This window comes from Pristiophorus japonicus, chromosome 9, assembly GCF_044704955.1.
Source record: "Pristiophorus japonicus isolate sPriJap1 chromosome 9, sPriJap1.hap1, whole genome shotgun sequence".
Classification (NCBI taxonomy): Eukaryota; Metazoa; Chordata; class Chondrichthyes; family Pristiophoridae; genus Pristiophorus; species Pristiophorus japonicus.
In genome coordinates this window covers 10,921,740-10,941,655 of record NC_091985.1, presented here as the reverse complement: position 1 = coordinate 10,941,655, position 19,916 = coordinate 10,921,740, and the positions used below count along the sequence as shown (strand labels likewise).

The window sequence follows — 19,916 nt, the reverse complement described above, 5'->3', positions numbered from 1 at the left end:
GTTTAGGCGCAGCCTGTGAATCACGATACAGCTTCTCGTCACTACAGCAAAGCAACAAGTTTCAAAAGGACACCGCGATTTGTCGTATAATTCTGTGATTTGAATATGTGGAGTGCAGACATTCTGCCGTTAATATCGTTTAACATTTTCTTATATGAATCTAATTCTGGTGTTCAGGCCGTCAGTTTTCAGCTACAAGTTTCACGTTCTTGGATAATATTCGGGACAACCAGCAAATGGTGCTTTCACCCTCAGGCGACCATTCGATCCAAGGGAACAGCTGGATCCCTGGGCTAGCCAGCTTGTGACACTGAAAAGACCATTCATATTATTACAATGACAAAGTTGCTAAAATGCCAGGAATGGTTTTATTATTTTAATACTAAAACAAAAACAAAGTATCCAAATTAAAAATTGAATTCTAAACGGCAGATAGAGTTGAAAAACCATGAGGTATGGCTGCTGTTTCCCCTGGCTGGGAAGTCTAGAACAAGGGATCACAGTCTCAGGATACGGAGTAGGAAATTTAGGACTGTGATGAGGAAACATTTTTTCACACAGAGGTTGGTGAACCTGTGGAATTCTCTACCACAGAAGGCTGTGGGGGCCAAGTTACTGAATATATTTAAGAGGGAGATAGATAGATTTCTAGACACAAAAGGCATCAAGAGGTATGGGGAAAATGAGCAAATATGGCGTTGAGATAGAGGATCAGCCATGATCATGTTGAATGGCGGTGCAGACTCGAAGGACCGAATGGCCTACTTCTGCTTCTATTTTCTATGTTTCTATGTCTATGTTTCCATCGGCCACAATTTTTCCCAGTCACTTAATCTGTGCCTTTGTAACTTCCTGCTCTCACCTCCCGTGTGAAATTCCTCTATCTGGTATCTTAACATTTGAAGTGGATTAACTCCTTTGTTAAAAAGGGAGAGGCTGGAATTTCAAATAAATAGTTTCACCCCTTTGCTCCTTATATCACACGCCATGGATTCAACCGCTTGATTATCAAACCTTCTCTCGGGTTTTTTTTCATCAAATTGAAAGACAAATACAGAAGTGAAATAAATTCTGCAGGTTTCTGAGACTGCGTAATAAAAATGCCTTACGAGTAACTTCTTGTGCACTCAGGGGATCACTGGGGACGTCACCATACATGGCATGGATTGTAAGAGTGTACTCAGTATTGGGAAATAATTCCACCAGCTTTACATCAGTGACATCAGGGCCAACTTTCAACTGCAAGAGAAAATATAAATCATTTGTAAAATATATATATATATATATATTAAGATAAAAAAAGAACTGCATTGCTACAAAAATCACTTTTAATCAGGGTTAACTCAATCGTATGACAATTAAATGACCTTCTATCATACTGGTCTTGCTGTGCATAAATTTGACTATGGCTGCCATATTTCCCACATTACAACAGTGACTACACTCCAAAAGTACTTCATTGTTTGTGAAGCACTTTGGGACCAGATCATCTGTTAAGGGATAAATATTGGCGAGGATACTGAGGAGAACTCTGTGCTCCTTTTCGAAATAGTGCCATGGGATCTTTTGCATCCATCTGAGGGGGCAGACGGGGCCTCATTTCAATGCCTCTTTTGAGAGACGGGCCCTCTGACAGTGCAGCACTCCCTCAGTACTGGCACTGGGACTGTCAGCCTGGATTACGTGCTCAGGTCTCTGGAGTATGGACTTGAACCCTCAACCCTTCTGACTCAGGTTAGAGTGCTACCAACTGAGCCAAGACTGACAGTACAGGGATGAAGGAGTCCTCCCACAGATTGTTACTCAACAGTTCTTAAGAGTCCAAGGCATAAATCTCCAAATTATGTTGATGAACATTGCAGTGGAGGCAGTTCAGAGAAGGACAGGATCAGATCAGCCATGATCTTATTGAATGGCGGATCAGGCACGAGGAGCCAAATGGCCTACTCCTGCTCCTATTTCTTATGTCTTATGTTCTAATTAACCCTCTATATTCCTGCCCTCTATATTCCTTTGAAGGCACTGCCTTTCCCTAGTGAGATACATGCCAAAGCAAAGTTGGAGCACAAGAGCCAGTTGTGTGCTGCACAGGATCTGTCTGTGACGCCTTGGCCACTCAGTAACTATTTTATTGGAGCTGGGCTAAGGTTTAATGAGCCCACTCAGTATATATTTTTTTTTTCGCAAGAGATATGAGCAAAAAAAATGATTTAAGCTGAAAAATATTTATAGGCATAAAACTCTTGAAGAGCAGTTACTACAATGTGAGTGTCTGAGCAATAAAAGTGGATGTGATGTAATGCAGGCGGTGAATGAAACTGGTCGGATGTTTTATAATACAGGATGAAAGATTACGGGGCTCAAGCTAGGGCTCGTGTTTCATTGGCAGTGACATTACTCACTGCCCATAGCTAACAAAACACTAATCCCCACTCAAACTAAGCGATTGTTGAACATTTTCACAATCAAAATCCAACTTCTTTCTCTTTCTACCATTATGTATAAAACTATCAGTAAACTCATTGTGTGCTGAAAAGGCATTAGATAGCAAAGGGGATGGTTGATAGATGTAATAGTCTTATTTTTGGCTGCCTCTGCAATGACTTTTAAGTGCAAGACTTATTGGTGTCAGCTTATTGGAAGTGAAATGACTTCTTATCTGGTACTTGAGTATTTCCTCAAAGATTAATGTTTCATATCAAGGGCCCTTCTTAAATCATTGATTGTCCTGAGTAAAAAGAATCAGTAGCAAATTCAGGTTTGCTTCAAAAATAACACATCTTAAAATAATAGCATCAAGTGTGTTGTTTTAGTGAGATGATTTGAGCATGGTAGTCAGAACTGAAGTGGGCAGGTGGATCAGAGAGCTGGGTAAAGAGTAAAGGCTGAGGCCATTTAATTTTAAATTAATTCATGGGATGTGGGCATTGTTGGCAAGGATAGCATTTATTGTCCATCCCTAATTGCCCTTGAGAAGATGGTGGTGGTGAGACACCTACTTGAATACAACTGAGTGGCTTGCTGGGCCATTTCAGAGGGCAGCAGATTTCCTTCCCTAAAGGACACTGGTGAACCAGATGTTTTTTACGACAATCTAGGAATTTCATGGTCACCATTACTGATACAAGCTTTTTATTCCAGATTTATTTGAGGTGATCCAAAACTCGGCTGTCCGTATCCTAATTTGCACCAAGTTTCCAGCGGATTGGAAAACCGCAAATGTAGCGCCCCTGTGGTATATTCTCTACAACATCACAAACACACAAAGAATACTAGATGGCAGAAAGCAGGAAACTATAGACCAGTCAGCCTAACATCTGTCAATGGGAAAATGTTGGAGTCCATTATTAAAGTAGTAGCAGCAGGCCAGGGATGAGGAGGTTGACTTATGAGGAAAGGTTGAGTAGCTTGGGCCTCTACTCATTGGAATTCAGAAGAATGAGAGGTGATTGAAACGTACAAGATTATGAGGGGGCTTGACAAGGTGGATGCAGAGAGGATGTTTCCACTGATGGGAGAGACTAGAACTAGAGGGCATAATCTTAGAATAAGGGGCCGCCCATTTAAAACAGAGATAAGGAGAAATTTCCTCTCTCAGAGGATTGTTAATCCGTGGAATTCGCTGCCTCAGAGAGCTGTGGAAACTGGGATATTGAATAAATTTAAGACAGAAATAGACAGTTTCTTAAACGATAAGGGAATAAGAGGTTATGGGGAGCGGGTGGGGAAGTGGAGCTGAGTCCATGATCAGATCAGCCATGATCTTATTGAATGGCGGGGCAGGCTCGAGGGGCCGTATGGCCTACTCCTGCTCCTATTTCTTATGTTCTTATGTAAGTCCTGTTCACCCATCACCCCGTGCTCATTGACATACATTAGCAACGCCTCGATTTCAAAATTCTCATCCTTGTTTCAAATCCCTCCATGGCCTCGCCCCTCCCTAGCTCTGTAATCTCTTTCAGTCCCACAACCCCCACAATCTGCGCTCCTCTAATTCTGCCCTCTTGAGCACCCCGATTATAATAGGCCCTAAGCTCTGGAATTCCCTCTCTAAACCTCTCCATCTCTCTTTCCTCCTTTATCATCATCATCATAGGTAGTCCCTCGGAATCGAGGAAGACTTGCTTCCACTCTAAAAATGAGTCCTTAGGTGGCTGAACAGTCCAATACGAGAACTACAGTCCCTGTCACAGGTGGAACAGATAGTCGTTGAGGGAAAGGGTGGGTGGGACAGGTTTGCCGCATGTTCTTTCTGCTGCCTGCACTTGATTTCTGCACGCTCTCGGCGATGAGACTCGGGGTGCTCAACGCCCTCCCGGGTGCACTTCCTCCACTTAGGGCAGTCTTTGGCTAGGGACTCCCAGGTGTCATGGGGATGTTTCACTTTATCAGGGAGGCTTTGTAATGTTTCCTCTGCCCCCTTTGGCTCGTTTGCCGTGAAGGAGTTCCGAGTAGAGCGCTTGCTTTGGGAGTCTTGTGTCTGGCATGCGAACAATGTGGCCTGCCCAGCGGAGCTGATCAAGTGTGGTCAGTGCTTCAATGCTGGGTCGAGGACGCTAACGTTAGTGCGTCTGTCCTCCCGGGGGATTTATAGGATCTTGCAGAGACATCGTTGGTGGTATTTCTCCAGCGACTTGAGGTGTCTGCTGTACATGGTCCATGTCTCTGAGCATTACAGGAGGATGGTTATTACTACAGCCCTGTCGACCATGAGCTTGGTGGCAGATTTGAGGGCCTGGTCTTCAAACACTCTTTTCCTCAGGCGGCCAAAGGTTGCACTGGCGCACTGGAGGCGGTGTTGAATCCCGTCGTCAATGTCTGCTCTTGTTGATAAGAGGCTCCCGAGGTATGGGAAATGGTCCACGTTGTCCAGGGCTGTGCCATGGACCTGTCCTCCTTTAAGACACTCCTTAAAACGTACCTCTTTGACCAAGATTTTGGTCATCTGCCGTAATTTCTCCTTATGTGGCTCGGTGTAATTATTTTGTCTATAATACTCCTATGAATCACCTTTAACTTAATATTAAGTCCCAAAGCACTATATAAATACAAGTTGCTGTTGTCAAATTAACAGAACTAAAATTCCCAGCTGCTACGGTGGGATTTGAACTCAAGCATCTACTCACAAAGTAACATAACCACTATGCTACCATTCCCCATCAATATCTCTGAGCTAAGGCTGACACTTGAACCATTTACTTATTCCAGTGCTGGATATTTTTAATAATTTGTTCTCAGGATATGAGCGACAATGGGATGTCCTCATTTATTGTCCATCCCTAGTTAGGCTGAGAAGATTTTGTTCTTCATGAACCTTCTTCTTGAATCGTTGCGGTCCTTATGGTGTTAGGTAGGGAATTCCAGGACATTGACTCAATGATGGTGAGGGAATGGCTACATATGTCCATGTCAGGATGGTGTGTGATCTAGAAATGAACTAGAAGGTGACGGTGTGCCCATGATATTGCTACTATTCTTGTTGGTGGGAGAGGGTGCAGGAGAGTAAGTAAACTTTGTGAGTTGCTGCAGTGACTCCTATAGATTGCACATATATATTCCAACCACAGTATGATAGTGGTTGGTGACAGGTGCACTTTTTTCTCAGCAGTGTGGAACTTTTTGAATGTTGTCGTGGTTCCACCCATCCAGACAAAGAGTGAGTATCTCGTCACACTCCCGACTTGAGCCAGGTCCTAACCCGCACCAAGTCCCGCTCACCCATCACACCTGTGCTCGTTGACCTACATTGGCTCCCGGTTAAGCAACGCCTTTATTTCAAAATTCTCATCCTTGTTTACAAATCCATCTATGGCCTCGCCCCTCCCTATCTCTATAATCTCCTTCAGCCTCACAACCCCCCTAGTTAGCTGCGCTCCTCTAAATCTGCCCTTTTGAGCATCCCTGATTATAATCGCTCAACCATTGATGGCCGAGCCTTCAGCTGCTTGGGCCCTAAGTTCTGGACCTCCCTTCCTAAACCTCTCTGCCTCTCTTCCTCATTCAAGGCGCTTCTTAAAACCTACCTCTTTGATCACCTGCCCTAATTTCCTCTTATGTGGCTCGGTGTGAAATTTATTTTATTGTCTTATAACACTCCTGTGAAGCTCCTTGGGATGTTTTACTATGTTAAGGATGCTATATAAATACAAGTTGTTGTTGCTGTAGATACAGATAATGAATGATGGCTGGTCCAGTTCATCCTCTGGTCAGTGGTTCCCCCAAGATGTTGTTGATGGGATACTCGGTAATGGTGGTGCAGTTCAAGCTCAAGGGGAGATTGCTGGGCTTTCTCTTGTTTGAGGTGGTCATTAACTGAAACCTGTGTGGTGCGAATGTTTCCTGCCACTTTTCAGCACAAGGCTGGATGTTATCCAGGTCCTGATGTAGTCTGGATTGGGCTGCTTCGTTATCGGAGGAGTTGGAGAATTGAACTGAATCATTAGTGAACAGCCCCACCTCTGACCTTATAATAGTGGGGAAACAGCTCAAGATGGATGGTCCCTGAGAAATTCTTGCAGTGATGTCCTGGGGCTGAGATGATTGGCACAATCACCTGTCTTCCTATCAAGTATGACCTTGGAGCCACTGGAAGGATTTCCCTTTGTCCACTATTGATGTCAGTTTTGCCAGGGCACTTTGGTGCACCCTCGGTAGAATGCTATCTTGAGGTTGAGGACATGTCCTCCCTCTTCTACTCTGGCATTCAGTTTGCCTGACCATGTCTGGATCGAGGCGTGGCGCCGAGTGATTTCGGCAGAACTCAAACTGAGCATCAATGAGCAGGCTATGGTGATGTGTGTCACTTGATGCTGGCAGAGACAACGCCTTCTATCACTTTACTGATGATTAGGAGGAGGCTGATAGGATGGTAATAGGCCGAATTAAATTTATTGTGTTTTTTATGGATAAGGTATACCTGGGCAATCTTCCACACTGCCAGTGTCCATTGCTGTATTGGAACAGCTTAGAACAGGTAGCAGCTAGCTCTGATGCACAGGTCTAGAACCGGGAGATACCCATAGAATGTCATGAGGAGTAAACACTGGTACCTATAATGGTGGGGACCTCGGAGGTCGAGTCGGATCTGGGCTCTTTTAGCTGAATGCCTTGGGGTAGAAATTTCCCTCCGCCCGAAATGGGGCGCACCTACCGTTTTTTAAAGTTTTTCTCCGCCCCATGGACGGGGCGGAGATACCGGAGATATTCCGCACTTTGTTTTTGTTTCTCCATGGTGCGGTGTTCCAGTCGAGTGAGGGGCAGAAGTGACCTCGCAGCAGGTCCACCGTCCCGATCAGTCATCAGTGCAGGGCTGATGTGTCACAACAGTTATAGGGGAGGGCTGCTGTGAACTCAGCAGATATTTTAGTTAGCTCCACTGGGCCACCAGGGAAGGTTTCGGCCGGGCCAGCGGCCTGGCACCCAAGAGGGGGTGCCATGCTGCCTATTGGCAGCCCGGCCAAACCTGGGAGCATAATTTTCGGGCTGACCTGGCAGTCGGCAGACAAAAAAAATAACATGGCGGCCACAGCAGTGCACCCTCCCCTTTAAGGGTGGCCGTGCCGCTATTTCACATAGAGTGTACCGACAACAAAAGCCAGGGCCTCTCCCACGGGGCAATTTTAGGTAAGAGGCAATTTCGCGAGGGGGTCCCCACCAGACGGTAAGGGGTCGGCGCATGCAAGCCGCGGCGGGAAAATGGGCGGAGCGGTCCCGGACGCTACTGAGGTAGGGCAATTTCTAAATGGCGGCCCCTTCATGGAGAGTCGGCAGCCATTCTGCGCTGCCTGTGGCCGCCGGAAACCTTATCAGGAGGGGCAATTTCGGCCCCTCTTGTCTCTTACACTCACGTGCTGGGCTCCACCATAGTTGAGGATGGAGATGTTCATGGCGGACTCCTCCTCCTTCTTAGTTCTCTTTGTCCACCACCATTAGCAAACAAAGTTCTTTATCAGTGCTCTCGACCGCTCCCTCTCCACCCATTTCTTTTTTAAGGCCACTTGGAAAAGATTTTGCTTTTGTTCTTTCCTGTCCTTTCCCGCAAAGGTCAGCATGTGTCTCAGAAATTCAGAACTTGAGCAATCGTGTTGGTGTTGAGAATGAAGCAAAAGCCACTCGCATCTCTCCAGCTGGAGTGCCGCAGAAATCGACCACGTGCTCTTTATGAACTTTCAGAAATTAAGACAAGGAGAGCGGAGCATGTTGACTTGGGCGAGGTTCAAGAAGGAAAAATAACTTTCAGTAACTTTCAGGAAGCAGGCCTTTTGAGGCTGCCTGCTGATATATCGTTATTCAACCACTTTGAATCTTAAGGCAATGCTGTAATCCATTTACGTGTCACTAATATTTCACTGATTAGTTCTGTCAGTGACAAGTCCACAATCAACGTCTGGTCTTGTAAATTTTTTGGCATTTGTTACACGCACAGACAGATAAAAAGAGTATCTGATTGCCAACGGCTGTCACAGAAAGACCCCAGTAATTCAGTCCAGCCCGCGAGTCTCAATTTGTCAAAAGCATTTAAATACAAGCTAACGTTTCCAATCAACAAATGTGCCACAGGCCAGTTTTGAGAACCAGCCAATTATTCAGGAATCTTAACACTTAATCAAACAAATGAATTGCTCTATGAGGCCATGTCATTTTTATAAGCAGAATTGAAACATTTAGAATTTAAAAAATAAACTACTGAAGAGATGTGGCAACATCAAATGAGTTGCTTTGGAAGAACATTGTACAAGGTCAGGGCTAGGGTTGTGTAGTGGTTATATTACTAGACTAGTAATCCAGAGTCCTGGACTAATAAACCAGTGAACTCCCAACTTGGAAGCTGTCGGATTGTCGTAAAAACCCAACTGGTTTGCTCATGTCCTTTAGGGAAGGAAACCTGCCATTTTTACCCAGTCTGGACCAATATTTGACTCCAGTTCCCATACCAATATTTGACTCCAGTTCCCATACCAACATGGTTGACTCTTAAGTGCCCTCTTAAGTGGCCTTGTGAGCCACTCAGCAGTATCAAACCACTGCAGTTGAAAAAGAAGGCCCAGCCCCACCACCATCACCTCCTCAGGGGCAACTAGGGGATGGGCAAAGAACACTGGCTTTGCCAGTGACGCCCACATCCTGACAACAAATAATAAATAGTCCCTTTGGCTCTCTCATCATGCACAAACAAAATAAGGATTCTTGGGTAACATAGTTAGAGCAAAGAGGTGCCTGAATGACAATTAAAACAACAACAACTTGTATTTATATCGCACCTTTAAGTTAGTGAAACGTCCCAAGGCGCTTCACAGGAGTATTATGAGATAAACAATTTGACACTGAGCTGCATAAGTAGAAATTAGCGCAGGTGACCAAAAGCTTGGTCAAAGAGGTCGGTTTTCAGGAGCGTCTTGAAGGAGGAGAGAGAGGTAGAGAGGTGGAGAGGTTTAGGGAGGGAGTTCCAGAGCTTGAGACCTAGGCAACAGAAGGCACGGCCACCAATGGTTGAGCGATTATAATCAGGGATGCTCAAGAGGGCAGACATCTCGGGGCATTGTGGGGCTAGAGCAGATTACAGAGGTAGGGATGGGGCGAGGCCATGGAGGGATTTTAAAATAAGGATGAGAATTTTAAAATCAAGGCGTTGCTTAACCGGAAGCCAATGTAGGTCAACGAGCACAGGGACGATGGGTGAGAGGGACTTGGTGTGAATTAGGACACGGGCAGCTGAGTTTTGGTTCAGCTCTAGTTTGCTTGGGGTGGAATGTGAGAGGTCAGCCAGGAGTACGTTGGAATAGTCAAGTCTAGAGTTAACAAATGCATGGCTGAGGGCTTCAGCAGCGGATCAGCTGAGGCAAGGGCGGAGACGGGCGATGTTACGGAGGTGGAAATAGGCGGTCTTAGTTATGCTGTGGATCTGTTGTCGAAAGCTCATTTCAGGGGCAAATATGACACCAAGGTTGCAAACAGTCTGGTTCAGCCTCAGACAGAAGTTGAGGAGAGGGATGGAGTCAGTGGCTAGGGAGCGCAGTTTGTGGCGGGGACTGAAAACAATGGCTTCAGTCTTCTCAATATTCAATATTCAACAAATAAGATGGAAATTGATAGATGGTGCAAAAGGAGCCAGGTAATTTGTGGTACTATTTTCCGATACCTCTTTCTCTACAGATGGTATGCTAGCGTTAATTGGTGCGTAGAGAAGCATGTAGCCCGAGGCTCCGCTGGCTGGCTTCCATCGGACATTCATCGTGGTTGGGGTAACGTCATAGACATTTAGGTTTCTCACTGCAGGAAGGGACACTGTGAAGAAAATGATTGAAAAATTATGATGAAGCAATCATTAAGAAAACATTTATTTTTGTCATCATCAAAGTGTTAGTCCTGGGATATGGAACGCACTTCTCTTTCAGGCACCTCAAGACTGATTATCTAAATAGGCGCCACCAGGCAAAGCATTTCAGGAGATCGCGATTTCCGAGGTCTAAAGACCGCAAATCATGTGTGGCAAGCCTCTGGGTGAGGCCTCTCTAGTGTCAGCGTCAAGGACTTCCTGATCAGTTTGATGCAGAGTAGAGCTCCCTCTACTCTGCCCCAGCAATGTGCCTCAGCTGTAGCCCTGAAGAGCATGTCTAACTGCACTGGTATGGCAGTTCTATTTCCTATATCAGCTCCCTGCCAATTGGTGCTAAAGTAGAGGCACATTTCTTACACCAAGAGTCAGAGATGACTCCCATACGATCTATCTGGGCTGAGATGAAAGGCTGGAATCTAACCCACTGCATCATCTAACAGGACAAAGGCTATAGTCCTGGTCCAGTAACGTATGAAATCAAACCCTGTAGGTTCACTAGATTAATCCCTGGGATGAGAGATTGAGTAGATTGGGCCTATACTCTCTGAAGTTTAGAAAAATAAATAAGTGATCGCACTGAGGGGGATTGACAGGGTAGATGACGAGAGGTTGTTTCCCCTGCCTGGTCCCCTAGGGGGCATTGTCTCAGGATAAGGGATCTGCCAATTAGGAATAAGATGAGGAGAAATTTCTTGGAATTCTCTACCCCAAAGGGCTGTGGATGCTCAGTTGAGTATACTCAAGACTGAGATCAATAGATTTTTGGGCACTAAGGGAATCAACGGATTTGGGGATCGGGCAGGAAAGTGGAGTTGAGGTTGAAGATCAGCCATGATCTTATTGAATGGCGGAGCAGGCTCGAGGGGCCGCGTGGCCTACTCCTGCTCCTAATTCTTATACTCTTATGTTCTATCATGGCATGTTGTGAAACTCAATAAATCTTGTAATTTGTCAGCTAGTATCAGAAAAATGAGCATGAAAGCTTTGGGACTGGTGAATTAACCTGAATGGTTCCTTAATGTCGTTCAGGGAGTGCAGCCTGCCAACTCTACCCAGTCTGGCCTACAGGTGACTTCAATCCCACACTACATGGTTGTCTCTTAATTTACTCAGGGCAACCAGGGATGGGCAATAAATTCAGCTCTGCCAGTGTCACCCACATCCGGAGAACAAATTAAAAACAAAAGTTATTTTTCTTGTGCTGCAGTAAAGTCAGCGACTGAATGGCATGAGAGATGATGAGGGATGTGGTGACACAGCTTACTGAAGCGTTGCTGCATTCTCCCAAGCTTGGCCCCATGATTGACATGCAGTGCTATCAGAGGAAGTCGGGGTAGAATCTCCTAGTGTTTAATTGTTAAAAAGGATATAGAGGTACTTACGAAGGTGCCAAAAAGATTTGCAAGGAGGATACCAGAACTTGAGTGGCTATAACTATCAGGAAAGACAAAATAGGCTGGGGCTCTTTGCTTTAGAACAGAAGGCTGAGGGATGACCTGATAGAGGTCTTTAAAATTATGAAGGGTTTCGATAGAGTAGACGTAGAGAAAATGTTTCCACTTGTGGATAAGTCTAAAACTCAGGGTCATAAATATGAGATAGTCACTAATGAATCCAATAAGGAATTTAGGAGAAACTTCTTTACCCAGAGAATGGTTAGAATGTGGAACTCAATACCGCATGGAGTAGTTGAGGCGAATAGCATGGATGCATTTAAAGGGAAGCTAGATAAGCATATGAGGGAGAAAAGAATAGATGGTTATGCTGATGGGGTCACATGAAATAGTGTGTGAGGAGGTTTAGACCTGTTGGGCTTGACCTATGCGTTAAATTCTAAGCTTTTCCTGAAGTTGTGTTGAATGGCTGTTTTTTGGAATGGAGGGAGGCATGCAGTGGTGTTCCCCACTGTTCAATACTAGGACCACTGCTATTTTTGACATACATTAATGACTTGGACTTGGGGCTACAGGGCATAATTTTGAAATTTGCAGATGACACAAAACTTGGAAGTGTCATAAACAGTGAGAAAGATAGTAATAGACTTCAAGAGGACAGAGACAGGCAGTTAGAATGGGTGGACATGTGGCAGATAAAATTCCATGCAGAAAAGTTTGAGGTGATGCATTTTGGTGGGAAGAATGGTACAATTCTTAAGGGTGTGTAAGAACACCCTGGGGGTATTTCTGCACAAATCTTTGAAGGTGACAAGACAGGTTAACAAAGCAGTTAATAAAGCGTATGGGATCCTGGGCTTTATAGAGTAAAAATGCCAGGAAGTTATGCTAAAACTATATAAAACACTAGTTTGGCCCCAGATGGAGTATTGTGTCCAATTCTGGGCACTGCACTTTAGGAACGATGTGAAGACTTTGGAGAGAGTACAAAAAGATTTACTTGAATGGTTTCCGGGCTAAGAGATTACAGGTACGTGGCTAGACTGGAGAAGCTGGGGTTCTTTTCCTTAGAGCAGAGAAGGCTAAGAAGAGATTTGATAGAGGTGTTTAAAATCATTACAGTTTTAGATAGAGTAAATAAAAGGATACTGTTTCCAATGGCCAAGGTCGATAATGAGAGGGCACAGATTTCAGTTGATTGGTAAAATAACCAGAGGTGACATGAAGAAAAACTTTTTTATGCAGCAAGTGGTTAGGATCTGCACTGATAGAGTGGTGGAGGCAGACCCAATTGTGGCTTTCAAAAGGGATTTGGATAAATACTTAAAGGAGAAAAAGTTGCCGGGATATGGGGAAAGAGCGGGGGGAGTGGGACTACTGGATTGCTCTTCGAAAGAGCCGGTGCAAACTCGACAGACCGAATGGCCTCCTTCTGTGCTGGACTATTCTATGATTCTATTCTATGAAGTTGGGCATATGTTTTTTCCCTCGATTTTCTTGCCTCTTTCAGGTAATTGGGGAGGGTGATGCGCTGGGCTGCAACATCTAACACACAGGGTGAGGGGCCTGTTGCTCTTTTGTCACCCTTCATTGGGTCTGCTAGCATTGTAGAGAGGCCATAGGTGAAAGGAAGAAGGGGGAAGTAGCACTCTTATGCTTCATCTCACAGCTGGTTGTGAAATGGCCATGCTTGAAATCCAGCACTGAGGGATGGGATGTGAGTCCCCTCTGTCTCTTGGCTGCAAGAGTCCGACACAGGATAAATGTGAGCACATCACTCTGTAACCATGGGCCGACAACACAAAAACTGTGGTAACCCTGATGACCGCTTGCGCGCCCTGTCGATGGGAGTGTAGATCAGGCAAGCCAAGGAAAGAGCGAATAACTAGAAAGGAACTAATTTAACGCAATCCTTTTTATAATATTTATCTTCCTTCCTCCATTTTCCATTGAGGGAGGAATTGCACCCACTAGGTCAGCTGATATGAAGTGACACTGAAGCCTGGCTGGAAGAACATGGAGAGTGCAGAGTGAAGGAAGGGCAGGGAAAGTTGATAAAGGCGGGATCTAATATTCGAGATAAAATTAAAAGGCTCGGCTACTGGAGGTTCCAAATAAAATTGCATGGGAAATCTTTCTGAGGGATGTTTAGGGAGAGGGGGTAGGCAAAAGAAACCTGGACCGTTTTCACCATATCGTCACTCACAAGTGACTCAAGGCTATGATTTAATAGGAGTTTTGCCATTGCACCAAGTCTTTGCAAACAAACCAATCTAAAAGGTCTGCCAAACACCTTTTGTCGTACAGACCCCTTTATATGAGAAACAACAAAAGAAAAAAGAACATGTCAGACTCACGTGTAGTCTCAGTGCCTGCAAGAGGTTCACTGACTTCCCCTTCCAGCAATCCATATACGTTAACAACATACTCCGTGTCAGGTTTCAGGTTTGTCAACACTGCAGTTTTGGTTCTTCCATTTACTTGCACCTAAAACAGCATATAGCCACAATTAACATATGGTACCATCGCTATGAAATGGAACAGCAAAAGAACATGAGCAACAACAACAACTTGTATTTACATAGCGCCTTTAACGTAGTCAAACGGTGCTTTACAGGAGCATTTTAAAACAAACTCTGAGACCGAGCCACATAAAGAGAAATTAGGGCAGTTGACCGAAAGCTTGGTCAAAGAAATAGGTTTTACGGAGCGTCTTAAAGGAGAAGCGGTAGACAGACGGAGAGGTTTCGGCAGGGGATTGCAGAGCTTAGGGTCTAGGCAACAGAAGGCACGGCCATCAATGGTGGAGCGATTAAAATCAGAGATGCTCAAGAGGCCAGAATTAGAGGAGTGCAGACATCTCGGGTGGTTGTGGAGCTGGAGGAGATTATAGAGATTGGAAGGGGCGACGCCATAGAGGGATTTGAAAACAAGGATGAGTTTTTTTAGAATCAAGGCATTGCTTAACCGGGAGCCAATGTAGGTCGGCAAACACAGGGTTGATCCGTGAGCGGGACTTGGTGCGAGTTAGGGCATGGGCAGCCGAGTTTCGGATGACTGAAAGTGGGGGGTTATGCCGTTTAATTCATCAAGCTCACTCCACGTACAATCTAAAGCTTTGAATTTGACCCATGCAATATTAGTAATCAACATGTCCACACAAAATTCCCGTGTCTGTAATTTTTATGAAGCCATTTGAAATAAATAGGTTACTACCTTGCTTGAAATAGCAGAAAGAAGACATTCACACAAATGCATTACTGAGGTTACACAGCGCAACTTCAACCACTCAACATCTAACCTGCCTGTTTCATTTCCTGAAAATTTTGAAAACTTTTCCCTCTCGTCCTCAAAATGAAACTCCAGATTATCTATCCATCACCCAGTTGCCATCAGTTCTTTCTGAGGCTTTCTGAAGAGCTACTGCTGCAGAATAATTGGACAGAATTACAGCAAGCGGGGTGGGGCATTGAAGTTCCAAAAGATCTGCGTTCAAATCTGGTTTCTCCATACTTTTTTGCTCTAAACTTCTAACGGTTATAACTGACCGTTTTAATTGACACATCCCATCTCTTCTGACATTAGGAGGTGTTAGCTGTGTTGATACTGATCTTTGGTTCCCATGGCCCAAGTCTCCTAAAGCCAACGACCAGAAGAACGCAAAGCTGCTGGTTTTTATTGGAGCGGGGGGCCAGGAAGGCTCATTTTTCATTAAGTCTTGGTCTAATTCTGCCACCTAAGTGCTCCACATTGGCAGCAGGTTTGGCAGAACCCCCGCCCCCGGTGAAGTCATGCCGTTGGATTCTGACATAGCCACGCCATGACATTGTCTGTTGACAGGATTATGGCATAATTACGTTGCACAGTGAGCGATTTGCCATGTGCAATCTCCTGGGAGGGGAGACAGGGGTGTGACAATGGTTCAAACTCAGCGGGGCAGGATTGCTCTTAGTCACTCTGAACATTTAGGCCGGGAAATTGCGTAGCGCCCCATTTGGGCGCGGTAACATCCGCGAGGCGGGACTTCCTGCACCAGGCGTGGAAGCCCCGCCCCGCTTGCGAAATTAGGGTTACCGCCCCTGAGAGGAAGTGGAGCGGGAGTGAAGTAAGTGGGGCGCAGCGCTATGAGTTGGGGCGCATAGCGCTGCCTTGTAAAAGGGGCCCTCCCCGTCATTAAAGAGGAGTGCCAAGTTGCAGAGTCTGCTGGGCCCTACCTGGACCACTGGGGAGTGGGGTGCCGTGCCATCAGCCCGGCAAGCAAGCAGAGAGCCAGATTGCGGTACAGACCCCGCGTTCAAGAAGGCAACAGCCACGACAAGTAAGTCGGCCAAGTTTATATTCACGTGCATGCCAACTCCCCTTTAACTAGCGCCCCGCAAACGACTGGTGCACGCTCCTTGAAGTTGTCGCTGGCATTGCGCCAAGCAGCTTCGGGACGATAGCGAATTTTCACTCCGGGATGAAAACGGGACGCTGCGCATGGTGATGATGTCGTCATCGCCGGTGCTTGTGGAGCGGGACACTACCGGTTGCTGCCACCGCTGCTAATCTCCTGCGGAATTTAGCGGGAGTCATTAGTGGCACCGCGCCAACAGGAGGCACAAACAGTCCCAATTTCTCTCCCTTGGTCAATAGTAATGAAAATGCCTGCTGTGAATAATTCCTCCGTTGCACGTATACTGAAATGCACATTTGCGCATGTTTACTCTGTCGCTGGCTGCTACAGGGACATTGGCACATGGGACAGGTGTTGACCTCATGTTACCAGCCACTGCAAATGTTTGAGTTGGTTCCAGTTTGCACCGACTGTAGATGCCACCAATTTGGGTGGAGTCCACGGTGACCACGGTAGAAGTTGGAGATGTCCTGGGTTGCGAGCAGCAGTGTTAAAGCGAGGCTCCAAAGTCTCCCTCAACCCCAGAGCGGAAACAGAAGATGGCTGTGTACATTTTTGAATGCACAATTGGGTGACTTTTCCACTTTCATGCTCCCTGTACAGAGTATCACCCGCTGAGAGTGCACAGATGAATACTGGGTGGTGAGGTTTTCGACCATCGTCCAATATTTTGTCCATTTTTGGATGGAGAATCGAGCAGGCTGTGCATCTGTGATGTGAATCTCCACACTAATAACCCAACACGCCCTATTGGCATGCGATACTCTGCAAGTCTTTAAACTGTAGTTCCTATGTACATAAAGTTAGCTCAGAACTGAGACTGAAATACTGCTTACATTTCACTTCTTTTTCTTGTATTAACTAGATCCCAGTAGGCACATGAGTGGAGAGGGAGGGATCCAAATGGAAAATAAACATTCACTACTGGGTACAACCACAAGTGACCCCAGCTCAACCTCTCAGCTGCCATTCTCTCAGGAACCTGACTCTCTTCATCCAGAGCCAAACATCTGTCCTGATCCGGTTTCTTTGATGTTTGTTTCACATAGACTTGAAACTGCCATGTCAAATGGGCAGATATGCAGTGCACGCAAAGGGAGTCAACTAACCTCTTCGGTGCCGCCGCCGCTCACGGGTTGGTATTCCACCCTGTACCTATCCACGCTCGAATCAGAGAGATCCCACGTTACCCGGAAGGAGTGATGAGTCACCTCGGATGTGACCAGGTTTGTTGGAGGATCCACAACACCTATAGCAACAAATGTTCAAAGAGAATATGAATAAGAACTTTAAATTAGAAAAGGCCATTTGATCCCTCTGGTACTCTCACTCTCCCAGTCTAGTATCCACCCATCTCTTGTATTTCCCTACTTTGGAGACAGTTGTGGCTCAGTGGGTAGCACTCCAACTTCTGAATCAGAAGGTTGTGGGTTCAAGTCTCACTCCAGAGACTTAAGCATATAAATCTAGGCTGGCACTCCAGTACAGTGCTGAGGGAGTGCTGCACTGTCGGAGGTACTGTCTTTCAGATCAGATGTTAAACCGAGGCCCCGTCTGCCCTCTCAGGTGCATGTACAAGATCCTACAGCACTATTTCGAAGAAGAGCAGTGGCGTTTTCTCTGATGTCCTGGCAATATTTATCCCGCAATCAACATAACAAAAAACAGATTATTTGATCATTATTACATTGCTGTTTGTGGGAGTTTGCTGTGTGCAAATTGGCTGTCGAGTTTCCCACATTACAACAGTGACTACACTTCAAAAGTACTTTACTGACTGAAGTGTTTTGGGACGTCCGGTGGTTGTGAAAGGTGCTATATAAATGCAAGTATTTCTTTCTTTTACTGGTGGATCATTCCAGACATTTAGGCTCTGCACCAACATGCCAAGGTTTCTTCTGCGGCACCTCCCAAACCCACGACCTCCACCACCTAGAAGGCCAAGGCCAGCAGATGCATGGGAACACCATTACTTCCAAGTGCCCCATCAAGTCACGCACCATCATGAATTGGAGAAAAAACACCGTTCCTTCGTCGTCACTGGGTCAAAATCATAGATTTCCCTATCTAACAACACCGTGGGAGCACCTTCACAGACGGACTGCAGCGGTGAACAAGGCCCACCACCACCTGCTCAAGAGCAACTGGGATGGGCAATGGACGCTGGCCTTGCCAGCGACACCCATATCCAGAGAATGAATTTTAGTAACATTTTCAGTTAAGACACATTTTCTAAGATCTGTACTTTTCATTGATGACCTTGGTCAAAATAATATTCTGGGTTTACTTTATCGACATTAAATTAATGCTTTGTCTACCCTGATGAGATTGCCCCATAACCATTTTCTCTCTAGACTATTGCAACTTGACTTTCTTGAATCCCTCCTTCTGGCTCATTTCTATACAGATGGATTCTCTTGATCGACTTTTAGGAGCATCATGTTCATAATCTCAAGCAGTATAAAGATCTTTCAATCCAAAATTTTCAGTTGTTCTCCAGAGGTATGTCTCATATTTTGCTTCCTTTCTGCTTGCGCCCGTTAAGGTGACTGACACCAGCACTGGAGAATGAACCACTTCTCACGTTGTTGCCCCGTGTCAGCATCAAGCACCCCAGGCCAGCTACTGTATGGGCTATCGGCAGTGCAATGCTCCCTCTACACTATCTCTCCCTCTATCCATCTAGCACTCCAAGTACAGCATCCAGCTACCTTCGTCAACCATTCCAAAGCCTTCCCACTTTGCCAAGAGTCAAAATTGCTCCACACCCTGTTAAATTAGAAATCTGATCATTTGTTTTATTGAATATTTCAATATGGCTAACCCCTAAGTTAAGGACCATAAGCAATTTATTTTTTCCCTCCCTCACACATCAATTTGAACACCCCAGCAGAGGTCCAGCTACCTTAAGGCAGGCGGGGAATTAGATCCAGGGACCTTTGTTAACTGTGTATGCCTCAGTGCAATAGAATGTCCACATTGTGTGCTTTGCCTCACAGGCTGTAATTTATGAGTTTAAACTTGACAGAGGCAGCAAGGTGATGAATTAACTTCTGTAAAGAAAAGCCCCATTTCAGATTAATTTACAAGTTAAGGAGTAGTGGAGCAGCTCCTGTCAATCTAACCCTGCTTCCCCTCCCCTGCGCAGATCTCCCTCCCGTTTTCCTAGAGGATATACAGCAATCTGCTACATCCATGTGTTGACACAAGGACTACTGAAGGGCTCCAGTCAGTAGACTGTTATTTAAAAGCAGGTAACCTAAGACGAGCTGTTCTCTCTCGACACGTTTCAGCTATAAATCCTGAGCTGGAAAGCATATGAGGTAACGGAATACTCTTTTCCCACCAGCTAATTCAGCCCCTTGCTACTCTGCTGGACTTTCAGCAATGATCTTGAAGCCAAAAAGATGTGGGTGTAGCAAGGACATCAGGCTTAAAAACCAAATAGTTCTGAATGCAGGATAGTACTTTTCATGGCTGTGTCAGTTGGGAAAGAATATGGAAGACAAATGCAACTTCTGTTTCTAAACAACTAATAATGCGATTCTTTGGCATTTATATCCAATGAGTGCACTACGGAAAAAATCCTTGGCTCAGTGGGTAGAACTCTCGCCTCTGGGTCAGGCGGTTGTGTGTTCAGTAAGCCTAGATGAAGCTCTCCAGAGATTTGAGTACCTAATCCAGACTGGCCCCTCAGTGCAAAAACTGAGGGAGTGCTGCATTGTTGAAGGTGCTGTCTTTCGAGTGAATCGTTAAACCGAGGCGCCATCTGCCCTCTCAGGTGGATGTA

At 45.5% G+C, this 19,916-nt stretch overlaps 1 protein-coding gene across 1 annotated transcript in view; it reads right to left on the bottom strand.

Moving 5' to 3' along the window:
- LOC139272935 (collagen alpha-1(XII) chain-like) overlaps positions 1-19,916 on the bottom strand; it is a 317,348-nt gene that overhangs the window by 168,758 nt on the left and 128,674 nt on the right. The window contains exons 21-24 of the mRNA XM_070889065.1: positions 17,236-17,375; positions 14,088-14,217; positions 10,139-10,284; positions 1,110-1,239 (exon numbers count right to left, since the gene is read on the bottom strand). Coding sequence (XP_070745166.1) covers positions 1,110-1,239; positions 10,139-10,284; positions 14,088-14,217; positions 17,236-17,375 — 546 coding nt within the window. The remainder of the gene's footprint in view (positions 1-1,109; positions 1,240-10,138; positions 10,285-14,087; positions 14,218-17,235; positions 17,376-19,916) is intronic.